The sequence below is a fragment of the Thunnus maccoyii genome, chromosome 19 (genome assembly GCF_910596095.1).
Source record: "Thunnus maccoyii chromosome 19, fThuMac1.1, whole genome shotgun sequence".
NCBI classification, from domain to species: Eukaryota; Metazoa; Chordata; class Actinopteri; order Scombriformes; family Scombridae; genus Thunnus; species Thunnus maccoyii.
In genome coordinates, this window is record NC_056551.1 from 24,746,950 (window position 1) to 24,760,215 (window position 13,266).

The following is a 13,266-nucleotide window of genomic DNA, read 5'->3' on the forward strand; positions in this document are numbered from 1 at the left end:
ACTTTTATTTGTTTACAAGAAAACTCCACAGGGCACCTTTTAATTTGGCAAATAACCCAGTATGATGAAATTTCTGTTTGCGCCTCCTAAAAATCTGTAGAAGAATTAGAAATATTGCCAAAATGTTTGTATTATTGACACAGTAACTTTCTTTTACAACCACAAAAATGAAAATGAAATAAATAACGCACACAACAGGTTAAGACTAAAATATAGTTGTAGTCACTTAAAGTGGAACATTGTCCTTTGCTGCCTTAAGTTTTGACTGATGTTCAATTGTGAGATGTTATTTATGAGAATAATAAAACTGCACATTAACTATTGTAAATCAAAATTGAAGTTTAGTGATTTTTATTTCCACAAACACCGTGGAAGAGGAGGGTGAGTCGTGTCTGTAGATCTTCTTCTATTCCATGAATCAGTATTAAACAAAGTGTCCTACATAACACTTTTATCACCATCTATCTTCTCTTGTCTAGATTTTGGCAGCGAGTCAGTCAGAGGACTCTGTTTAGAGAGATTTTATCGAGCGAATCGGACTGAAACTGTAAAACTGATGGAAGGCAAACATAGGATTTTATGAGTGGAAATGACACACTTGCTAGGACACTTTATGCATATAGTTCAGTCTCTCTCCTCTGTCCTTGTGTGTCCAGGTGGATGAGCAGTTAGCCTTGCTGCAGCATGAAAAGGTGGATTTGCTGAAGAGGCTCGAGGAGGACCAGGAAGACCTCAATGAGCTTATGAAGAAGCACAAAGCGCTCATCGCACAGGTATGGCTTTTTGTACTTGACACGGTGTGTCTCTCGTTAATCTCTTCACATCTCTAAAGCAAATCCTTCTCGCTCTCGTTCTCTCGTTCAGTCCTCCAACGACATCTCACAGATCAGAGAGCTACAAGCCGAACTAGAGGAGCTGAAGAAACAGAGGCAATCTCTTCAGGAAGAGGTAATAGAAAATAAATGCAGCACTAAGTGGTTTATGTGCTGTAGTGGAGCTCTGGATCATTAAACCTGCAGATCTTAATAGAGCTTCAGGTGGATTCTTGTCACATTCACTGATGTATCAGTCCATAAATCAGCTCTCCAAATGCTTTTTTTTTTTTTTTTTTTTTTGGCTCACTTCTCTCTGTCCACCTACTCCTCGTGATGCAGCTCCAGCAGAGTGTGTCGAGGGTGCAGTTCTTGGAGTCGTCCACTGTGGGGCGCAGCATCGTCAGTAAACAGGAGGCGCGTGTATGTGACCTGGAAAACAAGTTGGAGTTTCAGAGAGGGCAAGTCAAGAGGTTTGAGGTAAAAATCCTTCCCGATTTCAACACATAATTATAAATAACTTAATATTTTTTTAATAACAGCTTTATTGAGATAAGTGTACAGTAGCAGCTTGTGTCTATAAACACATCAGGGAGACTAAAGGCTGTAATACATTCAGATATTGAAGAAATGTATTGTTTGATTTGGACAATCAGCTCTGAAAAGTTTAAGAATATTGATTTGTGAATATAAAATTTGGTCAAAATAATGAATAATTACATAAAACTGAGAGCTGTCATATTCAGTGAATCCAAACAATACATTTTGTGGGGGTTGTGAGGGGTTGATATGATGAGTAATAAAACGTGACGTGTGTGTGTGTGTGTGTGTTGTGTGTAGGTGCTGGTGTTGCGTCTGAGGGACAGCGTGGTTCGCCTGGGCGAGGAGCTGGAGCAGAGCGCCCAGGCTGAAGCTCGAGAGAGAGAGAACGCCCGCTACTACCTGCAGCGCCTGCAGGACATGAGGCTGGAGATGGAGGATCTGACTCAGAGCGAGCAGGACAGCAGCCGCAGACGCATGGAGCTGGTAACACCATCAAAACACTGCTGCTTTTTCTTTTCTTTTTTTTTACAAGCTAGAAACTGTCTTCAAAAGGTGCAACAAAGAGAAAGTTCTCCTTTATATTATTTATGATTTAAAACTATAAACTCACCCTCTCTAAGATTTATAACAATGTCAGAAAATCACAAAAATCTCAGAGCTAGTACAGTTAAAAGAGAAATACTGGGGAATTCTATGTAGATGTAAAGCAATCTATAAAACAAGATATTCAGAAACAGCAAACTCCAAATGCTGGAGGCAGTTTTCATGGAAAGTATTCATAAGATTCTTTATCACAGGAAAGAAGAAGGCAGGAAGATAATTGGCACTATAACTAAACTATAAACTGGATAAAAAAAATACTCAGCTGTCTCTGCTGAGTTTGAAGATGGAGAGAAAAACTTACAAATATCAGAGTCGTGACTTTAATTACACAGCAGACTTTGGCAGATATTCAACTGACATAATAATAAGTACAGACTTGATTGCATTTACTTTATCACAGCTGACATATTTATTTTGATGAATTAATTACTATATATAATCATTATGTATGTGACAGTTTCCCCTTTTTTCTGTTAGATGTAGAGATTTATTGTCCTTAAGGGGAAATTTGTTCATAGAAACTATAGATACATTTGAACTAAAACATGAAAAAAATCCAGTTCCATCACTACATATATAAAAGATTCCTACATAGTGCATACATTCTCTAGATTAACAAGATAAGGAGTTATGAACCGCTATGGCAGAAGAGACAAAACTCCCACTTGAACATGTATTTTCTCTCCATCTGAGTGTCTGATATCTCCGACCAGACGAAAGCAGAGTTTAGAACTGACTGAGGGGGTCTCCAGGCTCCAGGATCTGAGGGGTTGAGACCAATGATTCTGGAAGCAACAAAACAAAAAAATATACACATAAATATTGTAAGATTGCAGAAGTACTGCAATATAAACAATTGCAAAATATAATATCAGGGGGTCTGATGCGATAAATTATACATGACCATGAGTACAGGCTGTATTTAGAACAGCAGGACTTTGAGCTAACATGCTGATGTTTGGCAGGTATGATGTTTACCATCTTAGTCAACATGCTAACATTCGCTAATTAGCGCTAAACTTAAAGTAAAGCTGAGGCTGATGGGAATGTGTCTCTGGGGAACAGACACTGACATCTATTAGAGCTACGCTGCTGCTGCTTCTTCTTCTTCTTCTGCGGTTAAAACATATCAGACCGTAAACAGCAGATGAAAACCTCCTCGCCAAGAAACGGAGGTAACTGCAGGGACAGAACACCTCGCTGCAACTTTCATTTAACATTTGATCACCACACAGCTCTACCTGGCTACCACCGAGGCTGCTAAATATAAACCTCTCCACCACCAACAAGCCTTAATCATATCCAAGCTGTGAGACGTTTTAGAGAGGCTAGCAAGGAAAAAAAAAAAAAACACACTTCCTCCAGGCTATGATTGAAAGCACAACACACTTTCCAAAAGCAAAAGTCATTTCTCGACTGTTGTCATGAACAAAAAAACAACAGCTGGCGTATTATCTGGAACATTTGAAAACATCACTTTCATTACTGTGGAGTGTAAGATCTTGATAGCTGGAACAGCAGCAGAGAGAGTTCCTGCTCACTCACAGAGGGTGATCACATAAACACTTGTAAACATGATGTAATAACTACATGTTTTAATAGGGGTTTTTTGCTTATTTTAATCATGTTTTTATCAGCGTCTTGCAGGAATCTAATATACCAGTAAACTGTAAAATAAGCTAAATCACAGTGGAAACAGATATTATAAGAACTATTCAAAACAGGACACTGCAGAAGTATTCAAATCAAAAATTGTTATGGAATTTTCCATCTTTAGAGGTTACAGATTGGGTTACATTGGGTCAAGCTTGGCTTTGAGGGTAATTCTTCATCAGAGATGAAGATATCTTCTTCTTGAGACTTCAGCTGTCTGTGATGTTTTGGGGGAAGGCAGAAACCTCTCTGATAGAGGGTATATCAGTATTTCCATGGTTACCAAGGTCACAGGAGGCTTCCCTAAGCAACACAGATAGGTGGATGACACAGTCAGACACTCAAACCAAAACTGCTGGAATTACATGCAACCGGGTAAAGTGCAGTCCCTTGTTTAGAAACTAGTGAACCAATCAGACTAATTTTTCATATTGTAGGCTGATAAAGACTAGAGCTGTGTCTCAAATCACATATTTCTGTACACTTTCATGTAGTACACTGTGTACACTATGTACTTACTGGTGTAGTGCGTGAATTTTGACAGGGTAGTGTTGTCTCAAATCAAACACAGTTGTTGTGCACTTACCGGAAATGACGATTGCAAATTAGCATTAGCTAGCGTTAGCATTCACGTTATTGTTTGCGCTACCAAATCATTACAGACTGCTTAATTAACCCAAAAAACATACTGATGGCTTATATCCGACAACAGTATAGTGGTGCTTAGTGCTAAAAACACATGTTTGTATAATGTGGCGATGTTCACCGTAGTTACAACATACCTGGCTGCCATTTCCAGTTTGAAAAGTGGTCCCTCCCCTTCCGCTACGTAGCCAAGATGGCGACCATTGAGGGCGAGAAGTGTCCATAGTTCCACACTCAACTTTTTGACTGTTTTGAGTGCACCATCCGGGTACTCACAGTGCATTTTTCCATACTTCTCAGTGCACTTATGCACTCAAAATGTTAAGTGTAAGTACAGAAGTATGCGATTTGAGACACAGCTTCGGACTCGGACCTTCAGAGGGCAGAACGGATCGGAGAACAGCATCGGAGCAAAACACTCCAGTGTTTACCGTTTTTGGTTCTCCACTTGGCCGAGTGCTTTCAATAAACATTTTCAGCATTAAGACATCAAAAGTCTCGTGTGCGCCTTTCTCCACTGTGGACCATCGCTCAAAATATCCACAACAAAAACAAAGGTCCCTTTAAGAGGTACGCATAGACATCAACCACTGAGAGTTGTAGCTTCAGCAGCGACTTTTGTATTCCAAAAAAATTTGGAGCTGCAACGATTAATCGATTAAGTCGATGGACAAAATTAATCAGCCACTATTTGGACATTTGAGTAATCGTTTCTGTTCAGTTCAGATTTATTTGTACAACAGCATCTCATATAAACCATAGACTGTATAAAGATATGGACGTAGTCACTGTGACGTCACCCGTTGGTTTCTGAAGAGCGGTTTTGAAGCTCAAAGTGAGCCGCTCCGGCCGTCGCCATCTTGGCAGTGCGTGACTCTGCCTAACTCCCAGCCAATCAAAAATGGGCAAAGAGGCGGGCCGAATGGCTGAAACAAGCCACCTAGCGGCTGGCGGACCTGTCACTCAAAGCAGCCATGTCCTTCATTATGCAGAACTTTACGGCTTAATAAAATTTAAACGGGTGAGTTATAAAATAATTTACCCCCCGTACAGTTGTCATGAAAGAGGAAATTAGCTACAGAGACCAAAACTGTTTTTTGTTCCAGGCTGTAAACATGTTTATTTCTGCTGTAAAGTTGGGCATTTTAACATGGGGGTCTATGGGGATTGACTCGCTTTTGGAGCCTCAAGTAGCCATTCAAGGAACTGCAGTTTTTGGCACTTCCACATTGGCTTCATTTTACAGCCCCAGAGGTTGGCACTTGATATAAAAGCAGTTCAAAGTGCTTTATATTAAAAGGATAAATAAATAAAACAGCAAAAATGTGCAAATAAACAAACATCCATTCATACATACACATAAAAAAACATATGCAAACAAACATACTGTGTGAAAAGGAAGGTCTGTAGTTTGGTTTTATAGGAACATCAGTGTTGCAGCAGGTTTAAGTTCTTATTCTTTAGGTGCATAAATAGTGAATGCCGTCTCACCAGGCTTTCAAAGTTGCTCTATAGACACATGGAGGAGATTTCCGCTGTGTGACCGGAGAGATCTGCTGGGGTTATAAACTGACAGCATGTCTGAGATGTACTGTGGAGCCAGACCAGCGAGTGCTCTGTGAAGCAAAAGGAGGATTTTGAATGGTATTCTGAAAAACAGCAGGTAGCCAGTGAAGGTTCTGGAGGACTGCAGTTATATATGATCTGATCTTATTTATCCTGGTTGAGTTCTGGATAAGTTTTAATCTATTGATTGTTTGGAAGACTCATAAACAGTCATTAGTCATTTTTTAAGCAAAAAAAATGCCAAATAGTCAATGCAACTTCTCGAATGTGAGAATTTGAAGCTTTTATGCGTCTTATATGATAATAAACTGAATATTTTTGGATTTTAGACTGTTAGTCAACATTATCATTCATGTGGAGTCGTGTTTCTGTCCACCTGGTGAATATAAGTCCAATATTCACTCTCTTTTAGCTTCTGTTTTTGCTCTCTACCAACTCCTGAGGGAAATATCTGGCTCTTTAGCTGCTAAATGCTCCACTATGTTCACCAGCTAGTCTACAGCTAACTGTGTCTGTTAGCAGGTAGTGTACAGCGGCTTTTTACAGCTTTATCTCTGAAAACAGCTGCCTGCTGAGGCCCAAAAAGACGCTATGAGAGCGCTGAGAGTGAACCAAAACAGTAAAGTTGCAGCCAGACAGATAAACAATGAGCTGAAACATACATTTTGGAGCCTGAATCTGATCTGATATATGCAAGTCGACAACGTGAACAACCTCAGCAACAAAGACTACGAGACGGACGGCTGTTTGTGGGCGCGTGCAAACAATCTGATGTCAGTCCGAAGCGTTCAGAGCTGTTTATTGTAAAGACTGGCGAAAGGGAACTCAGTCTTGGGGAAGCTTGGGCTGATGGAACTGCAGGAGACAGAAAACAGGGTTAAGCAAAGAAAAAAAAAACAGGCAACAACAACAACAAGAGAACTGGATAAATGCAGGTGAAGTGGTTCGAAGCGTAGAAACACTGACTGAAACAAGAGGCTACGATCTGACAGAGAGGAAGTGGCGGGGATGAGGATTTGAAGAGGGCTTGATTACTGAGAGGAGGTGCAGCTGGTGTGTCTCTGCTCTGACTCCTGCACACCTGTCTCTGCACGCACACGCACACACACACACACACACAGGGAGAGAGAGAGAGAGGTTAGGGAGATACAGGATCATGACAAGAGCAGGTTTAATATCCGACATCATTGTACCCACATTTTTCTCTATTTTCTGACAGTTTACAGATAAATTATTAGCCGCAGCCCAAAACAATTATTTAATTATCAAAACAGTTGCTGATTAATTTTCTAATTTATTAAAATCGACCGATCGCTGCGGCTCTACGCTCAGTCATGTCGCTGTTCTTGCTCGCTGCAGATTTCTTTGTGACCTCTGGAGCCGAGGAAAAGAGAAGGAGCTTCAATAATTATTCAGTTATTAGCACAAAGCGAAAACCCGCACACACACACACACACACACACACACACACACACACACACGGATGCCCTTTAACAACCTACCGACCAACTATGCAGAGACACATACACACATTTCTCCTCCTGCACCTCCCTCCCCGCCACCATCCTTAACGTCATCTCTCTCTCATCCTGCTTTCTCTCTCTCTCTGACTGTGATTAATCCTCATTGTCTCTTCAAGGTTACCGGCACGCACGCACGCACACACACACACACACACACACACACACATTCATACATGCTTATGTGTCTCTATGACAACCGCTGCACCCACACCCGTCTCCTCAAAGCCAATAACTTTGAAAGCCTCGAAGCTTTTGTGTGCAGGCATGTGTGACAGGATGCCGGAGAGACAGAACAACAACAACAATAAAATAAACAGACAAAATGAATTAATAAATCACTTTATTCTCTCAATGTCAGCGTGCGTATGTGATAATTTCCCTCCAAATAACCAGGCGCAGCGGCGCTAACACCGGCAGCAGAGGGCAGGCGGTAGCTCTGCATGTGAGAGAGGACATGCCAGTGGTCATTCAGTGTTTGACTGATGAGGTAATATGAGCCGGACTGAAGGTAATTGCAGTGGTGGAATGAGCCCCGGGTGATGAAAAACAACACAGCCGGGCCCCGTTTACTCTCCCCCTCGTGTCAACAAACGTCCTTTAATCTCAGCGTCTTTGTTTGTTTGTTTGTTTGTTTGCTTTGCAGGAGATGCAGGTGGAGGAGCTCTCCGCCGTCAGACAGGCGTTACAGGCCGATCTGGAGACGTCCATCCGCCGTATCGTGGATCTGCAGGCGGCGCTGGAGGAAGTGGAGTCGAGCGACGAGAGCGACACTGAAAGGTAGCCGAGGGAGCCACCGCCCCCCCCCTCCTCTCTCTGTCCAAATAAATACATTTTATATATGTGTAAACTCAACCTTTCACCACTCTGCCCTTCAAATCCAGCGTTCAAACTGCTGTGGAGTCCCTGACTCGAAAGAAAGACCTGTAAGACACTTACGAATGTGTGTGTGTGCTTTTACAGTATCTGGCTGTGAGATTTGTTTTATAATAATTGAACAAAATATCCCAAGAATCAAACAAAAATAATGAATAAAGTGAATAATTTGAAACCCAGAGGTGATGTAAGAGTACAAGGTTGCTTCATTTGATCGACTGGTTTCTCTTTAAGTCGTCACTTTTTTCAGTTTTGCTGCTGAATTTCTCATTTACGACACAAAAGGTGTTTTACAGAGCTGCGTCTCTATTGGTCAGTTACTTCTGGAGGGACGGGTCAAAGGTCTAGAAGTGCAACAAGTAGTAAAATTTAAATTATTTCCCCCCCAACGTCTCTATATAGTTGTTTATAATTACTAATAGAGAAATAAAGAAGATGCACCACCTTCTATTAGGATTACCAGTAAGAGAAAGAAAGAGTTGTTGTTGGGAAATAACTGCAGAATATTGTCATCAAATGTATCACTCTTGAATAATTTATTGTAATTTTTGACTATTTTGGTTTGATTCTTGGTAGATTTTGTTCAGTATTTATGGAACGAATGTAATCTCATGTTGTACAGATATGAAGGTTTGACCTGAACATCGCATCAGGACTTGAAGTGTCGTCATTCATTCATCTCATTGTAATAACAACATTCAATAAGAAAGAGAATGTGGCTTATTAAAGGAGCATTCTTGTTTATCACAGCTTGGGTTTTATTTGCAGAGTTTTGGCCGCCGTTTCTATCAGAAATGAAGTCAGATTATCTAAAAACCACTTTATTTGGAGGTAAAACTTAAAGTTCCACATCACAGCATTTGTTATAATACTGTTATAAATCTCAATATGATAAAGACATCATGATATCAGGCAAATCTAGCGCCAATTTTAAACAGAATTTTCAGAATAAAAAAGAAAATAAAAATAAAATTCTAACAGATCTGATGCTTTCGTCTCTTCAGTAGAAACTTGACTGACGTTTGAGTCACATGCTTCATGTATGACATCATTCATTCACTTTAACATTGCATTTTGCTTTTATCAATACGCTGACTTTTCCACTTCAGCCAGGTGCTAAAACTTTTTTGCAATATTTATTTGCATTTCCATGCAGGTTTTAAATCACCATAGAAACAGGTGGATGGAAAAACACTTCCTGTGACGCACTGATGTATTTAAGTCATGATTATTTACAGCAGCAGCTCGCTGTAGAGGAGCTACATACAACTGTTAATCACTAACTATACTGCCACATTTCACATGAACAACTGATTGCAACATTATATAAATACCTTCCAGGAAAAGTGAAAAGTGCGGCCACTCAGAAAAACACTTCTGACTCCCAACGTGGTCAAACAACACGTTGTACAGCAAGTTCTGATCGAGCAAAGAACCGACCCTGATAGCCAGACAAGCTCATATCTGATACGACCTTCCTCCTTGTGATCGTGACACAATGCACAGTGTTTTTCAACCTTTACACGGCACAACCGTGCAAACAACACAACAGTCAGGAGTCGTCAGACGGTGTGACTGCTCGTCATAAACATTTCTCATCTCCACCATCCAGAACAAATGAACGTGACACAGCGACGATAAATACTGCAGGTCAAAGTCGAAGCAGGACTGTAAACTGTGATGGATGTTTACAACAGACAGTTTAGGTCATAATTTCACAGTTTTGGCTTAATTTCTTGCAAATATGAATTAATTCTTCAGTCTTGCAAATACGTTTAGCTCACCTGATGGTTATTTAAAACCCAGTCTCAATTATTAACAGAAATGATGGCCAAAAACTACAAAAAATAAAACCCAAGTTGCAATAAACCTGAATTATCCTTTAAGGTGACTGCAGTTAAAACAGCTGCATGCATGGCTACTAACAGTTCAAAGGGTCGCTGCTGAAAAAAGCCAACGTTTCCATCTATTACCAGTCATCTTTACATCCAGAATATAACAGTATACAGTATGTTTTTAGCTTGATAATTTGCATTTTTTCCTACTATTCCATAAGCACTTGAAAGCACCAAAAAGGACCAGTTTTTAACAAATATTTCCACCAATTTCAAGTGTCTGTGTGCTGATAAAATAATCTAACTGACTAGAATGGAAATCATTGAGTACCTGGGAGGTAAGAAAATCACATTACTTTAGTGCATCTAAAACTTTCTCATGTTAAACTTTATCTTTGATCCTGCGTTGATTGATTGACAGTTATGCAAAGGGAAGGAAAACTATTAAAAGTTTTGACAATTCAAAAGAGATGATGATGATTTTCTTGCAGTTACATCATCAACTCAGTCTGAGCTGCAGTCAGATATTATGGTCTGTAATGTGTTTGCATTTCTGCACGATAAGGAACGGAGGAGAGATGTGTGTCGTTTGCTGTGAGGAGGAGGATAAACTGTGATTTTCCTCCCGCAGTGACTCGGTGTCCAGCGTCGGCTCTATCGGGACGGAGGATGTCGGGGAGGGGATTCGTCATTGGCTGGGAGTTCCTAGAGGAGGATCCCGTGGCGGTGGCTCCGTATACAGCGGTAGCACCATCAGCGGGGGGCGGCAGTCTGTCGCTGACACCATGAGCACCTACAGCTTCCGGTAAATCCAACATCTGATTGTTCACAGATGTTTGTTAGGTCTGCTTTTTGTTTATTTATTTGGATCATTAGTTGAATCTATATGGACTGAAAAAAAGTACTACAACAATTTAATTATGTCAATAAAAAGGAAGTTAATTGAAATATTATGCTTATACATAAATATGCAGTTAAATATAAAAGGGAATAAAAAATAAATGAAGTAAGATAAGGTACAGTACTAGTTCATAATATAATCAGCAGTATTTCTACAGCGAGTCCATAGTTACACGTACAATATATCAATCAAAATGTATTTTTATGGTAATTTTCATACAGGTTAGTGCAATCTAAAGTGCTTTACAGATGACTGACAAGCTGTAAACAGGAAAACTATTTGAGATTAATGCACACAGGAAGTAAAAAATGTGGAAAATGTAAAAATAAAACCATTAAAATAAATTAAACAAATGAAAAAACTAGATGAAATAGATGAAAAACAATGACAAAAAAATAGATTATAAAACATTTTAAGACATGAATACAGAACAATAAATTATCTAATTAAATAAATAATATCCAATAAAACATTATAATTAAAAACCAGGTTAAAAAGGAGGGTTTTAGTTGCACATCCTCAGACAAACACTGTTCTCTTCTTGTCATAAACGATATAAACCCTGTATGAGCCAGAATAGCATGCTATGATGTTTTACAGTCTGAAGTGTCTCTTTTATGTCTCTACAGTTCTTGCGTGGACCCTGATGAAGAAGGCTTTGAGGCTGGAGGAGCCGCTTCCAGAGGTCCCAGTCGAGCCCCGTCCTCCTCGGCCCTCTCCGAGCTGCTGGACGGACTTCGCAAGCGCAGAGCTGGCGCCGATACGGCAGACGGAGCTGGCAGCACCATCTCCCTGCCGATTTATCAAACGACCGGAGCTTCCACCCTCAGACGCAGAGCCTCCGCGCTCTCCCTCAGTCCAGACAACCTCCAGGAGCCCCGACCCGGCCCCAGCATCCTCAAACCGCCCTCCCCGCGGCTGCCTCGCGCCGCCAGTGCTCGCTCCGTCAGCGACGCTCAGGCGTCTGCAGCGGCCTCCGCAGCCGGAGCCAAACTCTCTCGCTTCAACTCCAGCGACTCCCTCTCGTCGATGCCCTCCCTGCCGCGCCTCTCCTCCTTGGCGTCCTCCCACGTCTCTCGTACCTCCCTGTCCATCCCGGAGGAGGACTCGTTGGAACCGTTGCAGCGCTCCCCTCAGGCGCCGAGGCGGTGCATGCTGGGGAGTTTAGTCACAGAGGACGGAGGTGAAGCTTCTCTGGGTTCAGAACCCATGGTCTTCCAAAACCGCCGGCTGACCAGTGATAACCGTGACGACGCAGCCTCCGACATCTTGCCGGCCATCCGGAGAGCTCAGTCCACCAGCAGCCTGGCCAGCTCCATCAGAGGAGGCAGGAGGGCGCTGAGCGTCCACTTCGGAGAGCTGCCTCCTTCCACCCGGAGCAGGAAAGGCTCTGAAACGGAGTCCTCCAGCTCAGGTGGATCAGGAGGAAGTTCTCAGGGTTCAGGAGGGTCAAGACGCAGGTTTGACAGGCCGCAGGGGGAAAGGCTGGAGGCAGAAGGCAGTGAGGGAGGAGACGTGGCTTCAGTCATGAAGAAATACCTCAAGAAGGAGATTGACTGAGCCAGATGAGGTGAGATTTATATTCCTGTTTACTTACAGATATGGAAGATCTCAAATTTTACACAAAGTAGCTCTAATTTAGTTTTTAGTTAATGGCCCCATTTCTCAAAAGCATTTTAAGACTAAGATGATCATAAAATCCATCTACAAACCTTAATCTTGAGATGCTTCCAAAAACATAACTTAACACTTTTAGAGATTATTAAACTTACTTCCAAACAGTATCATGAATCATAAAAAAGGCAGTTGAAAGCTGTAGCCTGTCGACTGAACATTAAGCTGTTTTCATATCGAATAATTCCAAGAACAACAATTTGTTTGTGTCATTTACAACATTTTCCACTTTGTGATTGATGTATTTTTATTGGTCACACCAGCTGCATGGCTGTAGGATGGCAGTGTTGGTTGGTTTGCCATGAAACAGACATTCATGGTTCCCAGATGGTGTGTCCTCTTACTTCTCTAGTGCCATTATGAGGTTGACATTTGTGGTTTTAGTGAAATCTCTCTATAATTATTGGATGGATTGCCATAAAATTTGGTTCAGACATTCATGTTCCCCTCAGGATGAATTGTAGTCATTTGTTGCATCATCAACAGTTGAAATTTTCAAATTGTCCAATACAATATCAGGAAAACTCATGACATTCCCATCAGCCTCAGCTGTAGTCGGCATGCTACCATGCTAAGATGGACAACATAAACATTATGCCTGTTTAACATCAGCATGTTAGCATTTAGCTCAGCCTCAC

The 13,266-nt window shown here is 41.2% G+C and overlaps 1 protein-coding gene across 2 annotated transcripts in view; it reads left to right on the plus strand.

Moving 5' to 3' along the window:
* The window catches only part of LOC121885296 (unconventional myosin-XVIIIb-like), a 51,460-nt gene that overhangs the window by 36,643 nt on the left and 1,551 nt on the right, over positions 1 to 13,266 (plus strand). The window contains exons 28-35 of one of the 2 annotated variants that reach the window (XM_042394620.1): positions 657 to 773; positions 865 to 948; positions 1,155 to 1,292; positions 1,653 to 1,838; positions 7,989 to 8,122; positions 8,227 to 8,268; positions 10,685 to 10,858; positions 11,584 to 12,524. In XM_042394620.1, coding sequence (XP_042250554.1) covers positions 657 to 773; positions 865 to 948; positions 1,155 to 1,292; positions 1,653 to 1,838; positions 7,989 to 8,122; positions 8,227 to 8,268; positions 10,685 to 10,858; positions 11,584 to 12,514 — 1,806 coding nt within the window. In that variant the 3' untranslated portion in view covers positions 12,515 to 12,524. The remainder of the gene's footprint in view (positions 1 to 656; positions 774 to 864; positions 949 to 1,154; positions 1,293 to 1,652; positions 1,839 to 7,988; positions 8,123 to 8,226; positions 8,269 to 10,684; positions 10,859 to 11,583; positions 12,525 to 13,266) is intronic. The other variant, XM_042394619.1, reaches the window with a different exon arrangement.